This window comes from Puma concolor, chromosome F2 (genome assembly GCF_028749965.1).
Source record: "Puma concolor isolate L17-30 chromosome F2, mPumCon1.1.hap2, whole genome shotgun sequence".
NCBI classification, from domain to species: Eukaryota; Metazoa; Chordata; class Mammalia; order Carnivora; family Felidae; genus Puma; species Puma concolor.
This window is the reverse complement of record NC_141684.1, coordinates 31955220-31978667: the sequence shown is the minus strand read 5'-3', so window position 1 is coordinate 31978667 and position 23448 is coordinate 31955220. Positions and strand designations below refer to the sequence as shown.

The following is a 23448-nucleotide window of genomic DNA, read 5'->3' as shown; positions in this document are numbered from 1 at the left end:
CCATTTTGCAGATGAGAAAACTGAGTCTCAGAAAAGTGTCCAACATTGTTACCTCGCTGAAAAATGTATTTGAATACATATGGTGAAAAACAGGAATAGTTCTTTTCTGCTAAAAAACAGGAACAAGAAGGGGCAAAGATTATGAAACACTAGATAGTCTGCCTCTGGGAGCCAAGGCAGATGCCAAGAAGGATGGCTGCTTTTCCTCATTTCCTTTTCTCCATCCGAGATGTCGGCACTCATTTTCTTTTGGAAGTACAAAGCACATTAAACAAAGATTCTTTGGGTGCCTATTAAGAGATTGTTTTCGTTCTCTATTTGTAATGTTTAATATCAATGAGTATTTTATCTCATGTACACCTACATATTCCATTATGCTATTTACATTTGTGTAACACATTTAATTTAGAACATTGTTAAAAATTGAGAAAGGCTTCCCTTCGTGAAATTTGGAAAGTGAGGGTAGCAGTTTGCAGGTTTCTTTGCCAATCACAGTGGTCATTTTTAGAATCTAGAAAGGGGTAATTCAATTACCCACACAGTTCTGCTTTCTAAAAACGTACAAATGGAAGTCTTTTCTTAAGCGAGCCAACAAAGCTGCTTGCAGTTTTCAGACTCCAGCAATAACAATGAGATCATGACACCCTTCAAGTGTTGACTGGGGAGAGTCTCTGTTGAGGAAGGGCAGGGAAAGAACAGGGAAAATACCACAGGGCTATTTTCTGCTTGCCTTTGGCCTTTGGAACCCAGAACTGTGTCCTTTTGCTCATTCCAAAGAAGCTGTAAGAAGGGCTTGTGGTACACTAAGACATTTTTAAGTGATGTAAAACTTCATCAGTAATAGTATCTAGCACTGTATCAATTATAAGCTGTCATTGCTGATATGCTACAATATGAGACTTTAGTAACTGAACAATTTTGAAACAGGTGAATGTAAACTATAAACAGTTTCTGGTGATAAAAATAGTCTGAGAATTCGAGATAACACTTGTCACATTTACATTTTGAAAATAATCTTTTCTGAGAACTAGAGATAACTGGCTTTCCTTCTGTAAAATTTAGCACCTTTCCCTTAAATTCCTACTCCTCTCCCCCTAAAAACTTGCTTTAGAGTGAATTTGAAATTTATTTCTGAAATCAAGTTTATAGGATGATCTGTAGAAAATTGACATTAAAAATTTATTATAGTTTTTCATAGCATGGTTGATATACAGTGTTATTTAGTTTTAGGTGCATAATGTAGCGATTTAACAATTCTGTATCTTACCCAGTGCTCACCATGATAAGTGTAGTCACTGTCTGTCACCATACAACATTATTGACGATATTCCCCATGTTGTGTCTCTATCAGTGTAATAACTCCAAATGGTTATCCTACCCACACTTTTAATATCAGGGGTGGTTTTGCTTCTGTTTGAACTTTATATGAATGGAATCATATAGTATGTATTCTTTGGTACCAGGCTTCTTTTTTTTATTAAATATATATTTTTTTAAATCAATGTTTATTTATTTTTGAGAAAGAGAGAGACAGAGCGTGAGCAGGGGATGGCCAGGGAGAGTGGGAGACACGGAATCTGAAGCAGGCTTCAGGCTCTGAGCTGTCAGCACAGAGCCCGATGCGGGGCTTAAACCCACAGACTGTGGGATCATGACCTGAGCCAAAGTGGAATGCTTAAGCGACTGAGCCACCCAGATGCCCCTCGTACCAGGCTTCTTTTGCCAAGCACTGTTTTTGTGAAAACTCTCCAACGTGTTGCAAGTAGTTGTAGTTCATTCATTTCCATTGCTGCATAAAGTTTCATTTTACAGGTATTATCACAGTTCATTTACCCTTTTCTGTTAGTAGACGTTTGGGTTTTGTTGGATATTGGGGCATTATTACAAGTAGTGCCTCCATGAACATTCTTGACTGTGCCCTTGGGTGAACATGTAGTATAGGACATATCCTAGGAGTAGAATTGGTGAGTCAGAAGCTGTATACTTCAGCTAAGCAGATATTGCCAGACATTTGTCCAAATTGGTCGTACCGTTTTACACTCTCACCATCAGGTGTTGGAGAATTCCGGTTGTTCCTCACCATCACAGTTAATATCATGTCTTTCACATTGTAACCATTGTGATGGGTGTGCTGTGAGTGCGATTTGGTCTTAATTTGTTTCTCATGTCTAATGCTATTGAGCACTTTTAAACATATTTCCTGGCAGTTTGGATAAAGCGTTCAATTTTCATGAATATTAAGTAGGTGGTATGTGGGAATGGCAGAAATCATACGGATGATGGTGAAACTACCAAAATTTAATAAACACTGCTTTCATTAATGAATCTTTTACTAATTGATAACATTTATTCCTTTAACAAATCCTCTGCTCTGGTAAGTTCAATTTAATGGAAGCTTCTTGAGAGTTAATAATGAATAACTCCCTCTGTGGAATGATGTGAGATTACCAAGGTCCATGTCATGGGAAGCTTCCCAGAGGAGGCCATTTTTAAGCTGAGTCTAGAAACATGAGCAGGATCTGACAGTAGGACTGAATATAGAAGAATGTACTGAAAAAAAACTAAATAAAGCCTAGATGTATGAGGATGTAGGAAACCTTTAGGAAATTACAAATTTTCGGGTGTGATTATGTAACTGATAAAGAAAACTGCTGGGGCACCTGGGTGGCTCAGTCAGTTGAGCATCTGACTTGGGCTCAGTTCTTGATCTCGTGGTTCACGAGTTTGAGTCCCACACTGGGCTCTGTGCTGATAGCTCAGAGTCTGGAGGCTGCTTCGGATTCTGTGTCTCCCTCTCTCTCTGCCCCTCCCCCACTTGTGTGCACTTGCTCTCTCTTTCTCTCTCTCTCTCTCTGAAAATAGGTAAACATTTAAAAAATTAAAAAGAAAAGAAAACTGCCAACTTGTTTTCTGTAGGGAATTTAGACTTGAAAAATGACACTTAACAGTAGCCTCTGGAAGTACCAGGAGCCAAGAGTAAGCTAGGCTTAGGGTTCAGTTACAATTACAAATATAAAATTGTGTAGCTTGAAGTATTTGAATTTAACTCCTATCGTTTATCAGGAACTTTTATATCAAGAGAAACATTCTATATGCATGAGTGGGGAAAATGTTTTACGGATAGCTTTTTGCTTTCCATGTTAGTTCTGATGTCAGCTCTCTAAAATGTAGAAGTGAACAATGCATGACAGTGTCTGCAGAAATAATGTGAACTCTGTAATTTTTACAGCTAAGATGCTATTACAGATTAAACAGAAAAACACTGACAGCGTCTAGTTACCCAAATAGTCATTTCATTATCTTTTTCTGGGTTGCAATTATTTATTTCTAACTAGTGTTTTACTATAGCTTTAAAAATACTCCTTTCAAAACTAAAAGCAATAGACAAATGCATTATCTTTGTCCAACACCACATTTTAGTTTGCTATTAGGAAAAATAAAAGTCCTTTCACATCTGCATTCTAATACCTTTTAATGAAACCTTTAAAAATGATTAGGTAGATTTTTTTTTTCCCCAACTAGTTTCAAAAATATTTGAAGAATTTAAAATACTATAGGGAAAGTCTATAATTTCTGAATAAATCTTCTTCTGTTTCTGGGCTGATATTAACTCAGTTGTTGAAAAAAGAATTATGCATTGAGGAGGGCACCTGTTGGGATGAGCACTGGGTGTTGTATGGAAGCCATTTTGACAATAAATTTCATATTAGAAAAAAAAAGAATTATGATGGAGATAAAGTTGAAACAAGTGTCTGCTGGGTCAGTAATCACAGCCTGTGGTATTCTTTACCTGTAGGTTGAAGAAAAAGTCCCAGTCGGTGGATATTACCGCTCCAGGGTTCAACCCTCTGGCTGGTGCAGGAAAGCCAATGCCGCAAGCGAGTAAGCCCCCCGCACCCAAGACACCCATCATTGAAGAAGAGCAGAACAATGCGGCCAATACCCAGAAGCATCCTTCTCGGAGGAGTGAACTGAAGAGGTTCTACACCATTGGTGAGCACCAGACATTCTATGCGTGTGAATAGGTGACGTGTGTCTGAACAGCACTGTGAGCGCGTGGGTCTGTGCTTGTTTATATGAGCATATATCGTTCTGATGGTTTGTGTGGTCATTTCCATTGAATGTGGAAATTGAAAAACACTGAAAACCTTCAACACATTTAAATAAGAGAGGAGGCTTAAGGACCTTCTAGAGGAGTTAATTTTATGTATATATAGTTTTCCACTTTTTAAGCTTATGTGCTACCATTTTCATTTTTGCCATTTTTCAGCTGGAGCCATTTTTTGTTTGATTTTGTTCGTTTCATTTTCCTTCCAGGCTCTCAAGTCCCTGACCCTGTTCTGTCAGGTTGTTAAGGCAGTGGTTGATGTCACCCTGTGACTAACAAAGCCATTAGGAAAACAGAGTCTGAGGGAAGGCAAATTGGCCTTGCACAGTACTTCACTTTGGAGGGACTGAATCCCATATAGAACCCATCATCTAAGAAAGTCGTCAGCTATGGATAGAGTCTTGCAGGCATTATGGGCCTGTTTTCCTGGATAAAATAATATCCTGTAACTTTGAACTTTATCACTTAATTGGGATTTTAAGTAAATAAGTTGAAGTATGAACTTTTTATACCAATATTTGTCCATTATGTCTTTGGCCTTGCTTTCTAATAACAATTTTCAGTGTTTTAGGTCTATTTGAGACAAAAGTTGCTCAGTATATCATATATGGTAGAGGATGATGCATAGGGGAGATAAATCTACCCAGGAAAAGGAGGTGGATGCTTGGCCTTGCTTTATTATTTCATTCTAGAGATATTTGGTCACATCCAAAAGCGTTAGAAGTAGAAACTATGGCTAATGGGTTTACCAAAGCTACATCAAAGGGGTCACATTTTATTTGGTATCCACCACCCTAACTACCCCAATATGGGATGTTTGAAATGTTTTTCTCAGATACTTCAGGGTTCTTCTCTAGAGATCACAACCAGAAGACCGGATTCTAGTTCTGACTCCCACATCAATTTTCTGGGTGACTTTGTCAAGTCACTTTCCTATGTCTTTGAGTTAGGTTGTATCCTTCAAGCTTGAAGACATGCTTCCGTGTTGGTCTAGTACTATTTCAGGATATGGCAACTAAAACCATGCTTTCCCCTTCTACCACTCTATGTCCTCTTCCTGTATCTACTCTCAAGTGCCCTATTCTCGGATGAAGATGTTCGAGTCTTATTTTTCAAGAGATAGCAGGCATGGTGTCTTTGAGGATATCAGTAGTCAAGTAACAAGAATTGATATAAGACAGTGGCAACAAGTGCATGTTTACATTTTTAAAACTTACAGTAGCATGTTTCTAAAAATCAGTCAACTAGAAAAGCCCGTAAAGTTTACTGCGTCTCTATTTTCCAATGTCCTCTCCTCCCGTCCTTCAACATGTCCACCACCTTCTATTGCTTCTCTGACTTATTAACTGGATAAGAAGAAACAGTATTTTGCCTTCAGAAAATAAAGTTTATTGTATAAACCAAATATGCCTTAAAGATGAGAAAATGAGGGAGAAACAATGACCAGTTTGGCCACATGAATAAAGAGACAAACCTAGAAAATAGAAGTCTAAATGGTGAGTTTGGATTGCAGAAAGATGAACTGTGAATGATTTTTAAATAGCCCTACCACTAATGAATATTTAATTATTGGATTTTCAACAATTTGATTCATAATCAATGCCAATGGCATGTCTATTATGTTAGAACAGATATCTGAATTATAAACAATGTGTTCATATAACCCTTCTACTAATTTGGACCCACAGCTATTATTTTCAAGGCCGAAATATTAGCAACTATGTGATCATTTGTATTGAAAGATTATTTCACAAAACAAGTATATTTCAGTATTCCTTAATACATGTGTTAGTAATAACAACAACTAAAACTACCACTAATTGGTAATGCCATATACCAGGTACAAGTGAAGATTGTTAGGTAGGTGTTATACTCTTTATTTTTATAGATGAGGGATAGAGCCTGAGAAAAGTTAAGGAGCCATGAGTAAGATAGCAGACTCTGCAAATGAAATTAACCTTGTGACACTTCAGAATCGGCTTCTGTGTTATTCAGAAGGATACCTGCAGAGGTGAGCCAAAGGAGTTTCTCTATGGGTAATACAGTGGGGTAATATTTTTATTTCAATTCTCAGATAATCTCATTTAAGGAAACCATGCCAACTAACGCATCCGCCAGCCAATGTGCCCTTTCATTGAAAGCTATCTTTCGATGTCTCAATTTATGGTTCACAGAACTGAAAAAAAAAAAACAAAAAAACAAAACAAAACCTAGGAGCCCTCATGTGGCCAAGTTGAGTGCTACATTTAAATTTTGCAGTGAAAGCAGTACTGTGTTTAAGTGAAATACTATATTTAATTGCAAGTGATGATTCTGGGGATTAAAGAATTTTAAAATTAAAAAAATAGAAAATTTTGAAGTTATTTAAATGTCTTTTAGTGGGTGGGTGGTACAGTGGGTTTCTCTAGAAATTAGTTTTGACCTCACAGCTGTTATCCTTCATGAACTGATGTATAGGATCTATTTTCTGTTGTGAGAACTCTAAGAAAGATATTCTAGTCTTCTTGTATAGACAATAGTTTCAGGTCCTCAATTATTCCTAACAATAGAAACATATTAAACCTAATATAGCAGCAAAAAAAATGACACAGCATAAACTCATTTTTTATAAGAGAATTAACCCTTCTTATAAGAAGTATAATAACAATTCATTGTTTTGTATTAAGTAGGGGAAAAGCTATTCTCTATTGATGTAAAATATATGAATCTTTGTCGCGACCGGCGTGACAAAACACCGAGGTCAGGGTCCTGAGGGTAGGGGAATGCAAGAAAAAAGAGAGAGTTTGGGAACAGGAGGGTCCCGTGGGCTGATGGCCCAAGTGACGGCTTTATTGTTGCTGTACACTATCTTTTATATCCGGACTCTTATGGGTCAGGCCATTCTAAGAATAAACAGGTTTCATGTAATCGCTGCCAACCAAAACATTTAGTTCTGTGTTTCTTGTGCATTTTCTAGACGGGTCACAAGACCTTGTTGATAAGATTGCTAGCAAAACACAATTCCCATGTTTGTTTCTATCTGACTCGGGGTAGAAAAAGGGAGGTAGCATTACTGCCAACACCTGCAGACCACAGGCTTCAGGAATTAACTTTCTCAGCCTTGACAAGGCTTTCGTATGCCCTTGAAAGTGGGGGAAGGGGAGGGGGAACCACCGGGTTGGCTGAGTCAACAGGGAACATTGCTCGACCTGGTCTCAGCCTGGCGCCGGGCCCGGCCTCCCACATGAATGGGAGGGGAACCACCGGGTTGGCTTGAGTCAACGGGGAACATTGCTCGACCCGGTCTCAGCCTGGCGCCGGGGCCCGGCCTCCCACATGAATGGGAGGGGGAACCACCGGGTTGGCTTGAATCAACGGGGAACATTGCTCGACCCGGTCTCAGCCTGGCACCGGGGCCCAGCCCCCCACATATCTTCACATAAATGAAAGGAAAGTAATCACAATATCAGGACCATGTAAGGAAAGAGCTTTTTCTGCCCTGCTTCTGTCACTAACTGTATAATCTTGCAGTTATTTGCCATCTCTGGACCTTAATTTTTTCAAATCTGTAGAATGAAAGATTTAGATCAGTGTCTAAGTATCTTTTGTCTCGTACTCTCTTTTTATTATCATAACTGGCTATATGAAGTACTATGTAAGTTTTTCTTGCTGTGAAACGAATTGCCACAAACACAGCTCTTTAAAACAATGCCCATTTAGCAGCCCACAGTTATGTAGGTCAGAAATCTACATAGCATGGCTTGGTTCTCTTCCCAGTACATTACAAGGCTAAAATCAAGGTGCTAGGTGGACTGAGTTTTCATCTGGAGGCTCAACTAGGGAAAGAAATGCTCCCACATTCATTCTCCTTATCGCAGAATGTTGTTCCTTGCAGTTGTAGGACTGAAGTTCCCCATTTCTTTCCTGGCTGTCAGGTCAGGGCCACACTCAGCTTTGGAGGCCGCTCTCTTTCTTTGCCATGTGGTCTCCTCCATCCTCAAGCCAGTAACTGTGCTTCAGATCCTTTTCATCTGAATCTTTGACTACGTCTCCTGGGGCTAGCCAAGAAAGCTCTCTGATTTTAAAGGGCTCAGGTAATAGATCAGGCCCACCCAGATGATCTCCCTGTCTGAAAATCAGCAGAACCTAATTATGAGGGTCATGTCCATCATATTCACAGTCCCAGGGATTATGCATGCATATAGATCAGAGGGTTGAAAAAAAAAAAAAAAAGATCAGAAGGATGAAGAATCTGTGGACCTTCTTAGTATTCTGCCTAACATATTTTATACCCCTTACCCAATATATAGCACTATATACTCAACTACCAGCACAGCTCAAGCAAAACTTCCTTAAAACATTTCTGTCATGGGGCGCTTGGGTGGCTCAGTCGGTTAAGCGTCCGCCTTCGGCTCAGGTCATGATCTCACGGTCTGTGAGTTCGAGCCCCGCGTCGGGCTCTGTGCTGACAGCTGAGAGGCTGGAGCCTGCTTCGGATTCTGTGTCTCCGTCTCTCTCTGCCCCTCCTCTGCTCATGCTCTGTCTCTCTCTGTCTCAAAAATAAATAAAAACATTATAAAAAAAAATTCTGTCACTATCTGTTCTGATTTTTATCCTATCCTAATGCTCTGTCAACTCACTGAAGCAATTACATAATTAATCAGTTGTGATCTACAGTTTGAAAAATCACTGGACTGGATATTTGAAGTCCTTCAAATACTTAAAATTATGTTATTATTTTTAAATGATAGGATTAATTAGAACTAGAATGATCCAGCATTAAATTGGTAGGTTAATAGATGAAAATAGAATAAAATTTGTCACTACTCCATTGTTTCTGCTAGATAAAACTCCTGGAGTTTGGCATTCTTCGACATTGGCGCTGTATGACATTGTTTTCATCGTCCCAGGTAGACAGAAGACAAAACCAAATAGTAGACTCAGATATTTGTAATGTGCTTTTTATTTGATACCTTTAATTCAGAGAACCATATGTAAGGACTTGTGAAAGAATTGTAGGTTAGGCATAGAGGTAGTAAAGAAGACACTATATGCAGGATCCAAAAATGTCCCATTATTCCCAAGGTGAATCTGTATAATTCTATGTAGTATTTGTTCCTTGCTTTAGAATCCAGAGCTAGAATTTGTACCTCTTTTTCCACCTTCTGTGATTGTTAGTAAAAGGTGCTGATGTCTTCCCAATCTGACAACTTCTTTGACATTTATAAAATAAAACAACTCTTGACTGGCTGTCCCCACAATCAGTCATTCATGAAACACCAAATGCTGATGAGCCCCTGATCAGTCCCTCCTCTGTGAAAACCTTACAGGCAGTGCTGATGAGAATAGAAAGAAAAGTAAAACAGAGAGCCCTGCTTTCACCCAAATGGGTGGGAGAGGAGAGTGCCTGGTAAAAATGGGTATACCACTGAGTAGAATTCAAGACAGATGCTGTAATGACATTGTGTGTGTGGTGGGGGACGAGTGGGGAACAGCAGAGGCTAGGGGAGGCTCACTCAAAGTGCTGTGGAATCCAAAAGATGGAGAAATTGCACCAGATTGTAAGGACTCTCATGGACTCTTCATTAGCTCCATAGATACAGTCGCCTTTTATCACCTCTTGCCCTCCTTGTGTTTAAGCTCCCTTAGCATCTGGCACGCACTTGTCCCCTTTATCAATTCCTATGGGGAGGGAATGATGCCATTAATTTCAGTAGTCTGAGTACTGAGTACAGTGTGAGGTGCAGAGTAAGTGCTAAATAAACTTTGGGGGCGGTAAAGAGGAGGGAAAACGTGGTCCTAGTGGAGGTTGTGAGGAGTAACTTTGCCCTTGCTAGTGGAGGAGGAGGGAAGGAAATTGGCTAAGAGTTCAGTTTAAGGAAGAGCTTCAGAGGCTTCAGGAACATCTGCTTGGAAGAATGGTGAATCAGATAATACAGCCTTCCACTTTATCTATCTATCTATCTATCTATCTATCTATCTATCTATCTATCTATCTACCTACCTACTTATCTACCTTAGAGTTATCAGAGCCCTCTTTTATTACTTACACTAATGCTCTGTGCAACTTCACAGAGAAGGCAGACCAGGGTGGAACTTAGCCTTCTCAGGTTTCTGGCTCAACAGAGCTTCCAAGCAGATCCAATAAGGAGGCTCCTTGGCTCTCAGGTGTCCTGATGAATAATACCTCTGGAGCTTTCCCTCCCTTGAGACCTCTCACTATCAGGTCCTTACCTTGTCATGTGAACTGACAGCCTGCTCACCTTCTTTAATCTCCTGTTTACTCTCATGACTCAGTCTCTGCCTTTTATTCCGTCTGTATTAATGTCACCGGAACACCTCCTCTTTGCAAGATGCCCCCTATGGTGAGTTAGTCAATGTTTTTTTACACAGTACTTTTCACTTATATTCAGATGAGTGAGTTCTGGATTTATGTGAGGGATGTGTATAATTCAGACTCTTCCACGTATGAAAATATGTTCATTTATGAATCTATTCATTTATTAAGTCAATAAATATTTAGTGAATGCTCACTACATGCCAGGTCTTATCCGAAATTCTGTTAATACAACAGTAAACAAGACCAAGTCCATGACCTCAGGTGCTTATATTCTAGTGGGGAAGATAGGCTATAAACAGTCAGGTATCTAGCACATTGCCAAGGAATGAGGAGTATTTAAAGTTTTTTTTAATGTTTTATTTATTTTTGAGAGAGAGAGAGAGACAGAGCACGAGTCGGGGAGGAGCAGAGAGAGAGGGAGACACAGAATCTGAAACAGGCTCCAGGCTCTGAGCTGTCAGCACAGAGCCCAACGCTGGGCTCGAACCCACAAACTGTGAGAACATGACCTGAACCGAAGCCAGATGCCCAACCAACTGAGCCACCCAGGCGCCCCAGGAATGAGGAGTATTTAAAGGAAAAAAAAAAACAAACAAGACAAGGGAGAAAGGTGATAGAAAATTTACTCTATAAGATGTTTAAATCTCATATAATTTTTATTTGATGAATTTTGTCAGATGACTTATACAGTACTAAGAAATCAATTAGGATGGTGTCAATTACAGGACATTAGATGTGTTCATAATAGATTTTTCTTTTTTAAAAAAATTTTTTTTCAACGTGTATTTTTTTTTGGGACAGAGAGAGACAGAGCATGAACGGGGGAGGGGCAGAGAGAGAGGGAGACACAGAATCGGAAACAGGCTCCAGGCTCTGAGCCATCAGCCCAGAGCCCGACGCGGGGCTCGAACACGCGGACCGCGAGATTGTGACCTGGCTGAAGTCGGACGCTTAACCGACTGCACCACCCAGGCACCCCCATAATAGATTTTTCAAAGCATTTTTGCTTTCCTTGCACAGAATTAGGTTTTGAAAAGACTAATGGAATTGACATTTACAGCATGAAGAAGAACATGATTGAGGGGAAATGTCATGCTCCTCAAGCTGCCTGACACTGTTTAAAGAAGTGATGTCCAGATGTTTTTTCATTTCTATCAAGAAAAGAATAAAACATGTGGATTAAGCTGTAGTATAGAATATTGAAATTACATAAAGAATGTAACACATTTTCTTATATGTTACCGGAAAGTTTGCTTTTTGTTTATTTCTTAATGTATAGCTGTAACCTCTTTAGAATGGTTCAGAAGTCAGTTTGCCTAGAGGGAAAAGACCAACTCTCAAAGATCCTAAATGATTGTTATCAATGTCAGGAAGGCTGAGGTGTAGTCATTCCCTGTGTTTATTAAGAGCGCCTTCTTTTGCTCAAATGAGCAACAATCAATGGTGATAAACTTGGCCTCTGGAATTGATGTCTAAGTTGGAATTCCATTCCCCGTGCTATATGTATGACCATAAACAAGGTACTTGGAATCTCAGAGCCCAGCATCTTCACTTACAAGAGGAAATAAAACTGGCATTTACTGAAAGGGCTGTGGTGAGGAATAAGTGAAATGATCTACGTAAAGTGCTCATCCTAGTGCCTAGAATTGGGAAGTTCTCAATCAGTGTTAACTTGTTACTGTTGCTGTGCATCAAGGATACAGCCCGCACAGGTAATCCCTGGGCAAGGATGTGAAGCTTAACCTGGAATTTATGTGACGCAAGCCTACCGTCTTTTGATCCTTGTAGATCTGGTCACCTTATATGTCCTGCTTAAAAAAAAAAAAACCTACAGTGGTTCCTTCCTCCCCCCCAGAACATAGGATTGTTGCTCTACAGACCTTTCCTGTTCTGCTCCTATGTGCTCTCCAGCTTTATCTCAGACCCCAGCCCTATACCCTAGCTAAGCCAAATTCCTTATGATTTACCAAAGGTGTTCTTATGTATGCTATACCCGGGGCTTTATGTTAGCTCCCCTTTCTCCCTAGAATAGTGTTGGGATTCAACCAAAACTTCCCTCCTAACTGGCCACACTTTCCCCAAATCTGATCAGCATGAATAGATTTCAAAGCATTTTAACATACACATTATGAGTGTTTTAGGTCTCTAACAAATACTCATTGAATTCAGTGTTTGCTTGTAACATTCTTAAAGGGTACATGGAATATATATATATATATATATATATATATATATATATATATATATATATATATTCTGACCACCGTGCAGCATTCTGTGCAATTAAGTCTCTGAAAGTTGAATGATTTATTCATGATCACATTTTGTATAGCACGAAACCAAGGGAAGAATCTACATAGATGGATGACTAATAGTAAAGACCTTGGCCTCTGTACATTTTCAGATCACATTCTTTTCTCAGAAGCAAAACAAAAATGAAATAACATCATTGACCGAGATCTCAGTGAGTGGTTTCCCAATGCAAGTCCATACCATTGATGGTGAAACAGACCATTAAGAAAGAGTTTTAGTTTTTTCACGAAATTAAATTTATTCAACTAAACTGACTGTTCTTTCCTTCTTTTCTCTTACTCCTCTTTTCCTTCCTCCTTTCTTCCTTTTTCCCCTTCTTTCCTTTCTTTTTTTCCTTTTCCTTTTCTTTCTTTCCTGCCTCCTTCCCTGTATTAAAATGAACTGCCTTTTTGTGAAATGATGGCATAGTATATGTATTGGTTTGATAGACTTTTTAAATAAGATTTGTTCTTTTTAAATCTCATTGCTTATCAAAAATAAGTTGGGAAATGTCCACCAGAATACTCCTTTGAAATTTTACTGGTCTGTGAAATTGTAAACTCTGAAACTCTGAGAAGACAAGTGTTCTTGTCTTTTGCCCTGCCTTCAAGATAGAATGCCTTCAATATTGCAAACTTAATGAAGCACAGTTAAATATAAATTTGTATCTTACTAACCCTGGGCTGCTTACATATTAGAAAGAGAGCCTGCAGAATTAGGGGTTCCCTGGGAATTCTTTTGAGTAGTTGGCAAAATTAAAACAGTAATAACTAGTTTGGAAACTCTAAAAAGAGAAAAGCAAGATGCATATTTTAACTGCTTTTTAATTGCAGTACACTAAGCATTTTAAAATATCATCATATAACTTGTATGCCTCTCATTTTGAAGCCAGACTTTTTAATTATAAGAATAAGAAAGAGCAACCCTAAAGTGAAAACACTGTAACAGGAGAGAAAAAAAATGGGAGAGAGTAATCTTCCTAGAGGCAACACATTCTGCAGCATGAAAGTAGGTCACCCCTAAACCAGACCTTCTCTCCAAGCTAGAAGAATCTTCATGCAAAAGCAGAAAGTCTCTGTGATTTAATCAGCAGAACCATCTTGACATACGGGTCACTGTCTATAGGCACAGAAACTAAAATGGATAACTGTTCTCAGGGTTCAAATTAAATCATGTTCTTGAGAAACATGACTTTGTTTTGAAGTTTGTTCTGACAGTTTGATGACTTCTTGTATTTTCTGAGTCACAAGAGTCTTTAGGGAAAATTATTCCATTGCTGAGGTTCCTTGTGATACATGAAACTGAAATTTCTCAAATTGACCTGGGCTTTTCACAAATTTTGAGGACCACCACATGTGTAGAAGTGTTGTTTCTTTTATTTTTTATAAATCTTGCATACGAATGTGCAATTTCATTAAGATAGTGAATTTAAGGATATTGAGAATCCAAGTTCAATTTTTTGTTCTTTTGTGGGATAAATAGACCTAAGGACTCAATATATGCATCTGTGTCTGTGTGTATGTGTTGAAGAGGTATTTAATTGGGTTTTTATTTTATGTCATTTTTATAATCCATTCCATTTAAAACCCACTTTCAAACATGAAGGCTAGGAGAACTCACCAGCAGAAACTTCTTTTCAATTCTAGAATAAATATGAAAGCTTTATGTCTTCCTAGAGAAATTAGATGTTTTTTTACTACATATTTATACAATTTTAAACCTTACTAAGAAGCAGTATGTACTCAGAAGGAAGAAAAATGTTTGTTTGATATCCCTTTAGATTGGTAGTACCCATAGTGTGGCAGATAAGCTTGCCAACTCTAATTTTCCTGGGTTAGCACCATATTTTGTACATTTGCCTTATTCTTTTTTTTGCTCTAATTCTGTGATTGTTCTGTGTCAGAAGTAATCAAGTCAGGACCAAGAAACACAGCTTAATCACGGTTGTGATAAATGGATTACAAAATGTCAATAAAGCTGAGGTTTCCCTGAGCAGCTTGTATTGGTATTGTTAACCTTAAACAACTTTATAACTTTTTGTTATTTATAACAACTTAAATAACTTTCAGTTATTTTAAGCAACTTTATAACTTTTTATTTGTAGCAACTTAAATGACTTTCAGTTATTTTAAAAATATGTTGATTCGGGAATAGCAGAGAACTGCAATTCAGGACAAGCAAGCTAAGGCAAAAACGTAGAAGACCAGAGATAAAGGAGAGGGATGCTCTTTTACAGAGGAAATCCGGAGGGTTGGGAGCACTGTGATAAAAAGTCCACTGGTGTAAACTGGGAGTTAGAAGTATAGTGGTCTTTTGTTGGTTGTGTTGTGACAGCCTCTCACTGGCTGGGCTGGTGGCAAGAACAAAGGAGCGGGTAGAGTAGTGTGGTTTGGCAAGGTGTGTCGCTTCCTGTTGGGTCTGTGATTAGACTAGTGATAAGGCGTGAGCGCTCCCCCTGCTGGCCTTCTGATTCCATTTTAAATGAGGTTTTCTTTAATTAATTTTCACAGAAAGGTGTTTGAGTTGCAGCTAATAGTCTTATAACTTACTAAAAACAAATTATACCTGTCAGTTTACTTAATGATTTCTAAACAGCCTAATTAAAACTAGTTAGAATTGTGGAATAATTAAAATGGACATTGTGTCATGGTTGAGAAATACTCATGATCCTGTTTGAAATTTGCTAAATCCCTATTAAAATAAGCCCTTTAGCACTGTCGGCAATCAAAACTTGCCCTTTCCACTTACCAACACTTGTAGGAATGTTCCGTCTCACTGAACGGTGACTAGGGGAAGAAAATAACAGATGATTAAGAAAGACCACTTTATTGTAAACATTTAATGGTAGAATTAATGGCAATTTGAACAGTAAAATATGTGTCCTAATTTCCCCAGTATTTCCATTTTTTTAAACAGTATGAATTTAAAGAGCTTCCAAGGATTTTTCACACATTCAGAAAGAAAGCTGTTGGTATCTCCTGATTATTTTTAAGTTGGCTTTTCTTCCCAATTCATACTAAAGACATTTCTTCACACATTAAAAAAAAAAAAAAAAAAAATCAGGATTTATGTTCCTCAGTGAAATGGTGACCATGTTCACAACTCTGACCAAAAAAAATATTACTTAGAAGAATAAAAATAGTTAAAAGCCAGGCAAATTGAGGGGAAGGCTTCCATTGCTATTTCTGCCAGATATTTTGAAACTACTTTGACTATAGTTAATTACTTTGAACAACTCAATTATACATGTTTCAGTGACCATTTGTAATAGATTTACAGCAAAGCACATATACTTCTCCATGCAAGCCAGGCCTTTACTGAGCATTTTTGAAACTTCATTAATGCAAACTTTGAGATCAATTGGACAAACTATGAGATTAAAAGCCTTTGTGTTAGTACAATCCATGAATAAAAAGATACATGGATTTGAACTGGAAACATGAGTTCAGGGTACAGAAAATACTATGTTGAAGACATTAGCTTAAGAAACAGCTTTTTACTGGGTAAAAATACCTACTAAGAGGAATCAAATGAGGTGGTTTTAAAGTAATATTATCTCTTAATTAACCTATTTCATGTTACTATGCATGTTAAAGTTAAATAACTTCAAAATATTATATGAATAAGTTTTTTTTTTTTAATTTTTTTTTCAACGTTTATTTATTTTTTTGGGGACAGAGACAGAGCATGAACGGGGGAGGGGCAGAGAGAGAGGGAGACACAGAATCGGAAACAGGCTCCAGGCTCTGAGCCATCAGCCCAGAGCTCGACGTGGGGCTCGAACCCCCGGACCGCGAGATCGTGACCTGGCTGAAGTCGGCCGCTCAACCGACTGCGCCACCCAGACGCCCCTGAATAAGTTTTTAGTAATTTAGATGGATGGTTCCTGGGGGAGAAAGCCCATGTTGTCCCTGCAATCATGGCCAGTGAACCTCAGCATCCCATTTCCTCTATTCTATTTGGTCATTTATTTGGTAGACGTCTTTCATAAATTTGAGTCTTAAGTCTTCTGGTACATTTTGTCTTGTGGAAAGAACTGATACATGTTTAATTTAAAAGAACTGTGTTAGAAATATTAAAAACATTACACATTCGGTATATGGAAAATAGCCCATCATCAGAGAAATCGGTGAGACTTTAAATAGTGCCTGCCCATCTACTGCATTACAATATTTTGTTTGCTAGCATTTGTACTCAAGGATCCTTGGACTTTATGTGTTGCTTAAATTTTAATACGCTGATAGAAAGGACATTGATTTCGTCTCGTAGTTCTTGAAGCCATAGGAGACAAAAAGTATTGTCAATAGTATATTGGAGCTAAAACATCATAGGTGCTCATGGAGAGTTGAATGTTAGGACTGTTTATTGAGTGTTTTATAGACCAATTCAAAATAATTCCCTTTCCAACTAGGTAGTTTAAGTGTCTTTGAAGTCTTTTTCAAGTACTATTTCAAGTGAGTCAAGATGTAGCAAAAGCAGTAGAATAATATTTATTCTGAGAAACAGGATATCTAGAATGCTGTTTGGAGCTATAGAGTTTCACTTCCTGCTTTAAGTAACTTTGTCAAATTACAGATCTTTTGTGACATGCGAAACATTCTTGTAAATACACATAGGGTGAATGGGATGGGAAGGGTATAGCCAAAAACCTGCATTTAAATAAAAAAGAGAGAAATATAAATAATAATGCCCTCTTGCCATGCTCTCATTTATTTTTCACCTCTACTCCTGTATAAGCCTATCTGAACTTGAATATGCAGTTTTAAGAATGCTTGTTCATTCATTTACTTAATAAGTGATTGAGCACCACTGACAAGTGCCAATAGTTGGAAATGAGGCTTCAGAAAGATGAGAGGCTGAATAAATGGGGGTCTTGTGTGCTGTACTATGGAATTTGGACTTAATCTTAAGCATTGGGAATTGTTGAAGGGTTTTGACTAGGGAAATGCCTTGATAAAGTCTCTTTATAGAGAGATGTTTCAAGCACCATATGGAGAATAGGTTGGGGATATATATGCCTAGAGGCAGAAAAGTCTTTCAGACAAATGGTGTAAGGGCTGAATACATAATATGGTGTACTGTTTAGGAGCTTTGGCTGTGGGATTACATAGGGTTTAGATCCTAGCTTGGCCGTTCTGGGTAGCTCTGTGACTTTGGACAAAATCACTTCTCTGAACTTCTGGTTTTCATTTCAGAAGTGAAAATATTACCATGTACCACTTAGGTTTGTAATAAGGTTTGCATGAGATAATGTGTACAGATTGCTTAATAGATACTGGCTCAGAGTAGGCACACAGTGAATATTAGATACAAAGCAAAGTATCAAAATAATAAAAAGTGACGAGAGCCTAAAGTAAGGCAGAGGCAATGCGACAAGAAAGAATTACAGAGAGATGATCTAGAAATATAAAGGAATTGATGATCAACTAGAAATGAAGAAGGAAGATTTTCCAGTTCATACTATAGTTTCAGGTTAAAAAAAATTTTTTTTTAAGGTTTATTTATTTTTGAGACAGAGAGAGACAGAGCGTGAGTGGGGAGAGGCAGAGAGAGAGGGAGACACAGAATCCAAAGCAGGCCCCAGACTCTAAGCTGTCAGCACAGAGCCCGATGTGGGGCTCGAACCCACAAACTGTGAGATCATGACCTGAGCCAACGCTTAAATGACTGAGCCACCCAGGTGCCCCTGTAGTTTCAGGTTGTAAATACCTGAAACAACAGCTAACATTTTTCAATTAAGAAGATATATCTTCTTTTGTAAACAGAATGAATATCTATATGGGCCAGAAAAGGGGGTAAAAACACATAACAATATATGAACATTGAAGCCCTGGGCCTTTTGAGCTCTGGTTCAGAAACAGGGACAGCCAAGAAGTGCTCAATTTCAGTAGGGGGACTAGGACTATAGGACCCTATGAACTGTGACAGGCAAGTAGAACTCAAGAGAACATGACCAGTAAATGCAATGCAGGATCCTGGGTGGGATCCTGGAACAGAAAAAGGACAGTAGGTAAAAAGTAAGGAAATCTAGATGAGGTCTGGACTTTGGCTAGCAGAAATATATCATTATTGATTCATTAATTATAACAAATGTGATATCTGATATATGATGTTAATCATTGGGAAAATTGGATGGTGGGGTATATGAGAATTCTAGACTATCTTAGCACAGTTTGGTAAATATAAAAACTATTCTCAAATAGAAACGTTTGTTTAAATGGCAGGGGAATAGAACCCCCTTCACTTCTTTGAACTTGACCTAAGCTGGGGTTCCCACTATGAAAGGAGGCTGGAAAAAGCTGTGATGCTGCCCACCCCAGGTGGTGGCACTAGCAAGCTTCAGAAGCCAGAGGAAAAAGAGGAAGGCTTGCAGCCTGGGCCTAGGAGAAGCCACCCCTTTATTTGTTATTTTGATCTATTTTTGTACCCACTGACAGCATGGGCTAGGAGCCACCCATGTAAGACTTTTGTCTGGGGGCGCCTGGATGGCTTAGTCAGTTAAGTGACTCTTGATATCGGCTCAGGTCATGATCCCAGGGTCATGGGATCGAGCCCTGGGTCAGGCACTGCACTGAGCCTGGAGCCTGCTTGGGATTCTCTTTGTCCTTCTCTCTGCCTCTCCCCTGTTAGCGCATGTGCTCTCTCTCTCTCTCAAAGTAAATAAATAAACTTTAAAAAGAAAGACTTTTTTCCAGAATGGAAGTCTCAGAGGGCTTGTAGAGATAAGCACAAAATAACTGGATGGAAAGAGAAGACATACTACAGAGATGGAAAGAGTAAGAAAAATGTGAAAAACCTAAAATTTCCCTCTCAAGAGGAGCTTAAAACTAAAGTTTAAGTACATGAGGGAAGCTAGGCCTGAGAAAGTCAACAAAATCAACAATTGGGTGAGGAATTGACTCTTGATACAAAGAAAAAAAAATAGTTCTTAAAACTGACATGTTTTGTTGGAGGCTTCTAGGATAACTTGAATTTCAAATTTGAATATCAGGGTGAATGGGGTTGCTATTTACAAAGATAGAAAAGGCTATAGGGATAGCTTTTATTTATTTTTTGAGAGAGACCGTGCAAGACAGAGCATGAGCAGGGGAGGGGCAAGGAGGGGGGGTGGTTCACACAGAATCCAATGCAGGCTCCAGGCTCTGAGCTGTCAGCACAGAGCCTGATGCAAGGCTCGAACCCATGGACTGTGAGATCATGACCTGAGCCGAAGTCAGATGCTTAACCAACTGAGCCACCCAGGCGCCCCATGAGGATGGCTTTTAAAATAGGATATAGGGTTCAACTGGGGGTCAGTTGAGCTTGAAGTACCTGTGGAAATGGGCAGTTTGGAGCTGCAGTTATGGCCCTCAAGGGATCAGCTTAGAATAAAGTCATCCAATCAAATTGGCATGTAGGGATACAGGAGTTTCTGAAGACACGTGAGTAAAGTAAGAAGAATATTTTGACCTAGATGTAAGGGGTGGGACGAGACCAGAGGCCGAGGAAGGATGGTCAGGGACACAGGAGGCAATCCTTGCTGTTTCCTCCAGCTCTATAATCCAGGAAGTTTGTCCTTCCTAGCCTCTATAGTTACTCGGGAGAGAAATCAAACCATGTCATTCATATGACCAAAAGTGCCAAAGAAGGTTATGGTGATGGGACCCCGACATGCTATGATTAGAGAATTTATTCTCTAATAAATCTGTGCATGAAAGCTATGTTGGAGGTGGGCTGGAACTATTCCTTATAGAAAGGGAGATCTCTTTGGTTCCCTTCTTTGGTCATCGCTTCCCATTTCAGTTCACTAGAGTAATAATATCTGTCAAGAAAAATGGGATGAACTGGGGTTGATGTCTAAATATCACATCAGAAACCTTTTGGTGTTAGGTATGCCTGGGTGGCTCAGTCAGTTAAGCATCCGACTTTGGCTCAGGTCATGACATTGCGGTTCGTGGGTACGAGCCCTGCTTCAGGCTCTGTGCCGACAGCTCAGAGCCTGGAGCCTGCTTCGGATTCTGTGTCTCCCTCTCTCTCTCTGTCCCTCCCCTGCTTGCACGCTCTGTCTGTCTCTCTCTCTCTCTCAAAAATAAGTAAACATTAAAAAAATCTTTTGATGTTAAAGGCAGATGGTTTTTATCTGATTTAAAGACAAGTCAATGTATCTCAAAACCTCTTTTTTCCAGTATCAAATCAGTATTCATGAGTCTCTCCTTTTTGTGTAAATCACACTAATGATTCATTCTGCTTAAACACCCTATTTGTTGCAGAGTCATAACACATCACACGGTCTGAGAACTTTCTCCGACATTATTTTGGGACTTGTAGAAAACCTAAGGATGAGCACCAGAAAGCAAATGACTCAGAGTCTGAAGGCAGTTTCATGATCCACCACCTGAACGGGGGAAAGGTTAGGTTTTACTTTTCATCAGCAGGACTCAGAGGGGAAAGCTTTAATGCCTTAAAACGATTCTAAAGGATTGCTCTCTCCACTTAATGTGCATTGGAGAGTGTTATTAAGACACAGGTGCTGACCCGGTAGACCCATGGCAGGGCCCGCAGTTTTGCATTTGTAAAAAGACTTCAGGTGATGAATAGTAAGGCTAGTCTGACAAGCCTGAAGGCTTTCTTCATTTGGCAACACATATAAGATATATTTCAATATTTGGACCCAGATTATCATTCTGGAATTTATCATTAAGACTTGTGTTGCTTCCTCAAAACAAACTGCTTAGCTGCCACCCCTTAGCGCATGTGGTGTAAGAAGCTTTCAGAATAAGAATGTGCATTTAACATTTTTTAATGTTGATTCATTTATTTTTGAGAGAGAGTATGAGTGTGAGCAGGGGAGGGACAGAGAGAGAGAAAGACAGAATCCAAAGCAGACTCCAGGCTCTGAGCTGTCAGCTGTCAGAGCCCGAGCTGGGGCTTGAACCTACAAACTGTGAGATCATGACCTGAGATGAAGTCAGACACTTAACGGACTGAGCCACCCAGGCATCCCAAGAATGTGGATTAAAAAAAATAAGAAGAACGTGGATATTATCTCACATACATATATGGTTTTCATATTATAAAATACACAAATTACCCTATAGTATTAATAGATAAAATTGGGCATTTCAGACATGTTAGCAGTTCCTGAGTTTGGTTAGTCCAGGGTGTGAGCTGTGACAATATCGTATAGTTTCCTGAAGAGCAAGCAACAGAAGTAACATAGATTCTGACACGAAAGAGACGTGTTAGAAATTAGAAATTTACTGGTTCTTTTGCTCTACTGTTCACCTATTGTGTTGGTCAGAGTTGTTGATCAGCTTCTTCAGCTCTTGATTGGGAATAAAAGTACTTTCTTAGACTTTTTGTGAGTTTTAAAAAAGGTGATGCATAAGGCTCTTCATACTGAGTCTGGCTGGTAAATATGTAACAAATAGTTGCTATTTCGCCAAAGAAGGAAAAAGAAAATGGAGGGGGGAGTCAATAGGGGAAGTAATAGCTAGTTAGTAACAGTTTTAGCTTACGGAAAATACAGTATTGATAAATTTTTAATATCCATATTTATTTATTTTGTACTGAAAGCAAAAATAAGGTTTCTCGATCAGACGTTTTGTTACCTACAACAGAAGCAATCATGGGTTCCCTTTCCTGAATCTCCTTGCAGTAACATAATGAAAGATGTCTGCTCTATCTATAGGGGCTTGTACTGCAGAAACCCTGACATGATGAATCTGGACATTTATAGAGGAGCTGGACAGCTGCCCTGATCCCCTCTGGAAAGAGGGAAACAAAACAAAACAAAACACCCTTGTCCCTCATGTAAATGAATCCTCTCTGGGAAAGGTCCCTAAGATTTCGCAATCCTTTGCCAAGTAAACAGAATCACTGAGGGTTTTAGTCTCCTTGAAAATATAAATACGTAACTCCAGAGAAATAAATCTGTATTTCTCCAGACCCTTCTCCATATATTCAGCCATCTTTTAACCCAGTGTTCTTTGCTAATGCTGGGCCTCGTGTCCTCTTCCCACCTCCCCTACCTCTGATTCCTGAGCTGTCAGCAAAGTTTGTGCAAATCATGACGTTCCAGCTGTGATTGGACTTCCTGTGGAAACAGATGGAAGAACGGAGTTCCTTGTCCTGCCTGACTTGGGCAGAGATAGGGAGAATATACACAGACACGTAGGATAGAGAGACCCTCAGCCGGCCTTTAGGGTTAGGTATGTAATCATTAATAGTGGAAAAAGGGGACTGGAAAAATCAGATGAACTTGAAACTCTTCCCGCATTTGTTCCTAACTAACTGCGGGGCCCTGGACCTGGGTCACTTGTCTCAGGATTCTAACTCCCACATCCCACAAACTAGGGAATGTCATAGCCTCATGCTCCTAAAGATTCCTTTGCGCCTCTGACTCTTAGATTTTAATAATTTTAACTGAAGTGCATTTTATTAAGTGCTGTATTCAAATGAAGTTATTTTGAGCATTGATTTTTGGCACAACACCTTTCTAAATTCAGCTCAAATAACATTTAGTTTTAAAAACATGTTCAATTACTTGCCTTATCTCCTTTGTGCCATTTTTAGTATTCTTTCATTAAATTTTGTTGTTCTAAAACTAGGCTGGGTTAGTTTTTCCCAAGATTTACAAATTTCAGGTCGGACCTGCTTATTTCCTGTTTATGATTCCAACCATTCATCATGATTTGTCTTTTCTTGCAGCCCTCCCATATTGTATTATCCCACTGAAACAAGCAACCTT

The 23448-nt window shown here is 39.0% G+C and overlaps 1 protein-coding gene across 3 annotated transcripts in view; it reads left to right on the top strand.

Moving 5' to 3' along the window:
* The window catches only part of OXR1 (oxidation resistance 1), a 457575-nt gene that overhangs the window by 226988 nt on the left and 207139 nt on the right, over nt 1-23448 (top strand). For all 3 annotated transcript variants that reach the window (XM_086696101.1, XM_025922909.2, XM_025922908.2), the window contains one exon: nt 3797-3993. In XM_086696101.1, coding sequence (XP_086552227.1) covers nt 3797-3993 — 197 coding nt within the window. Of the gene's footprint in view, nt 1-3796; nt 3994-23448 lie in introns of those variants that run through there.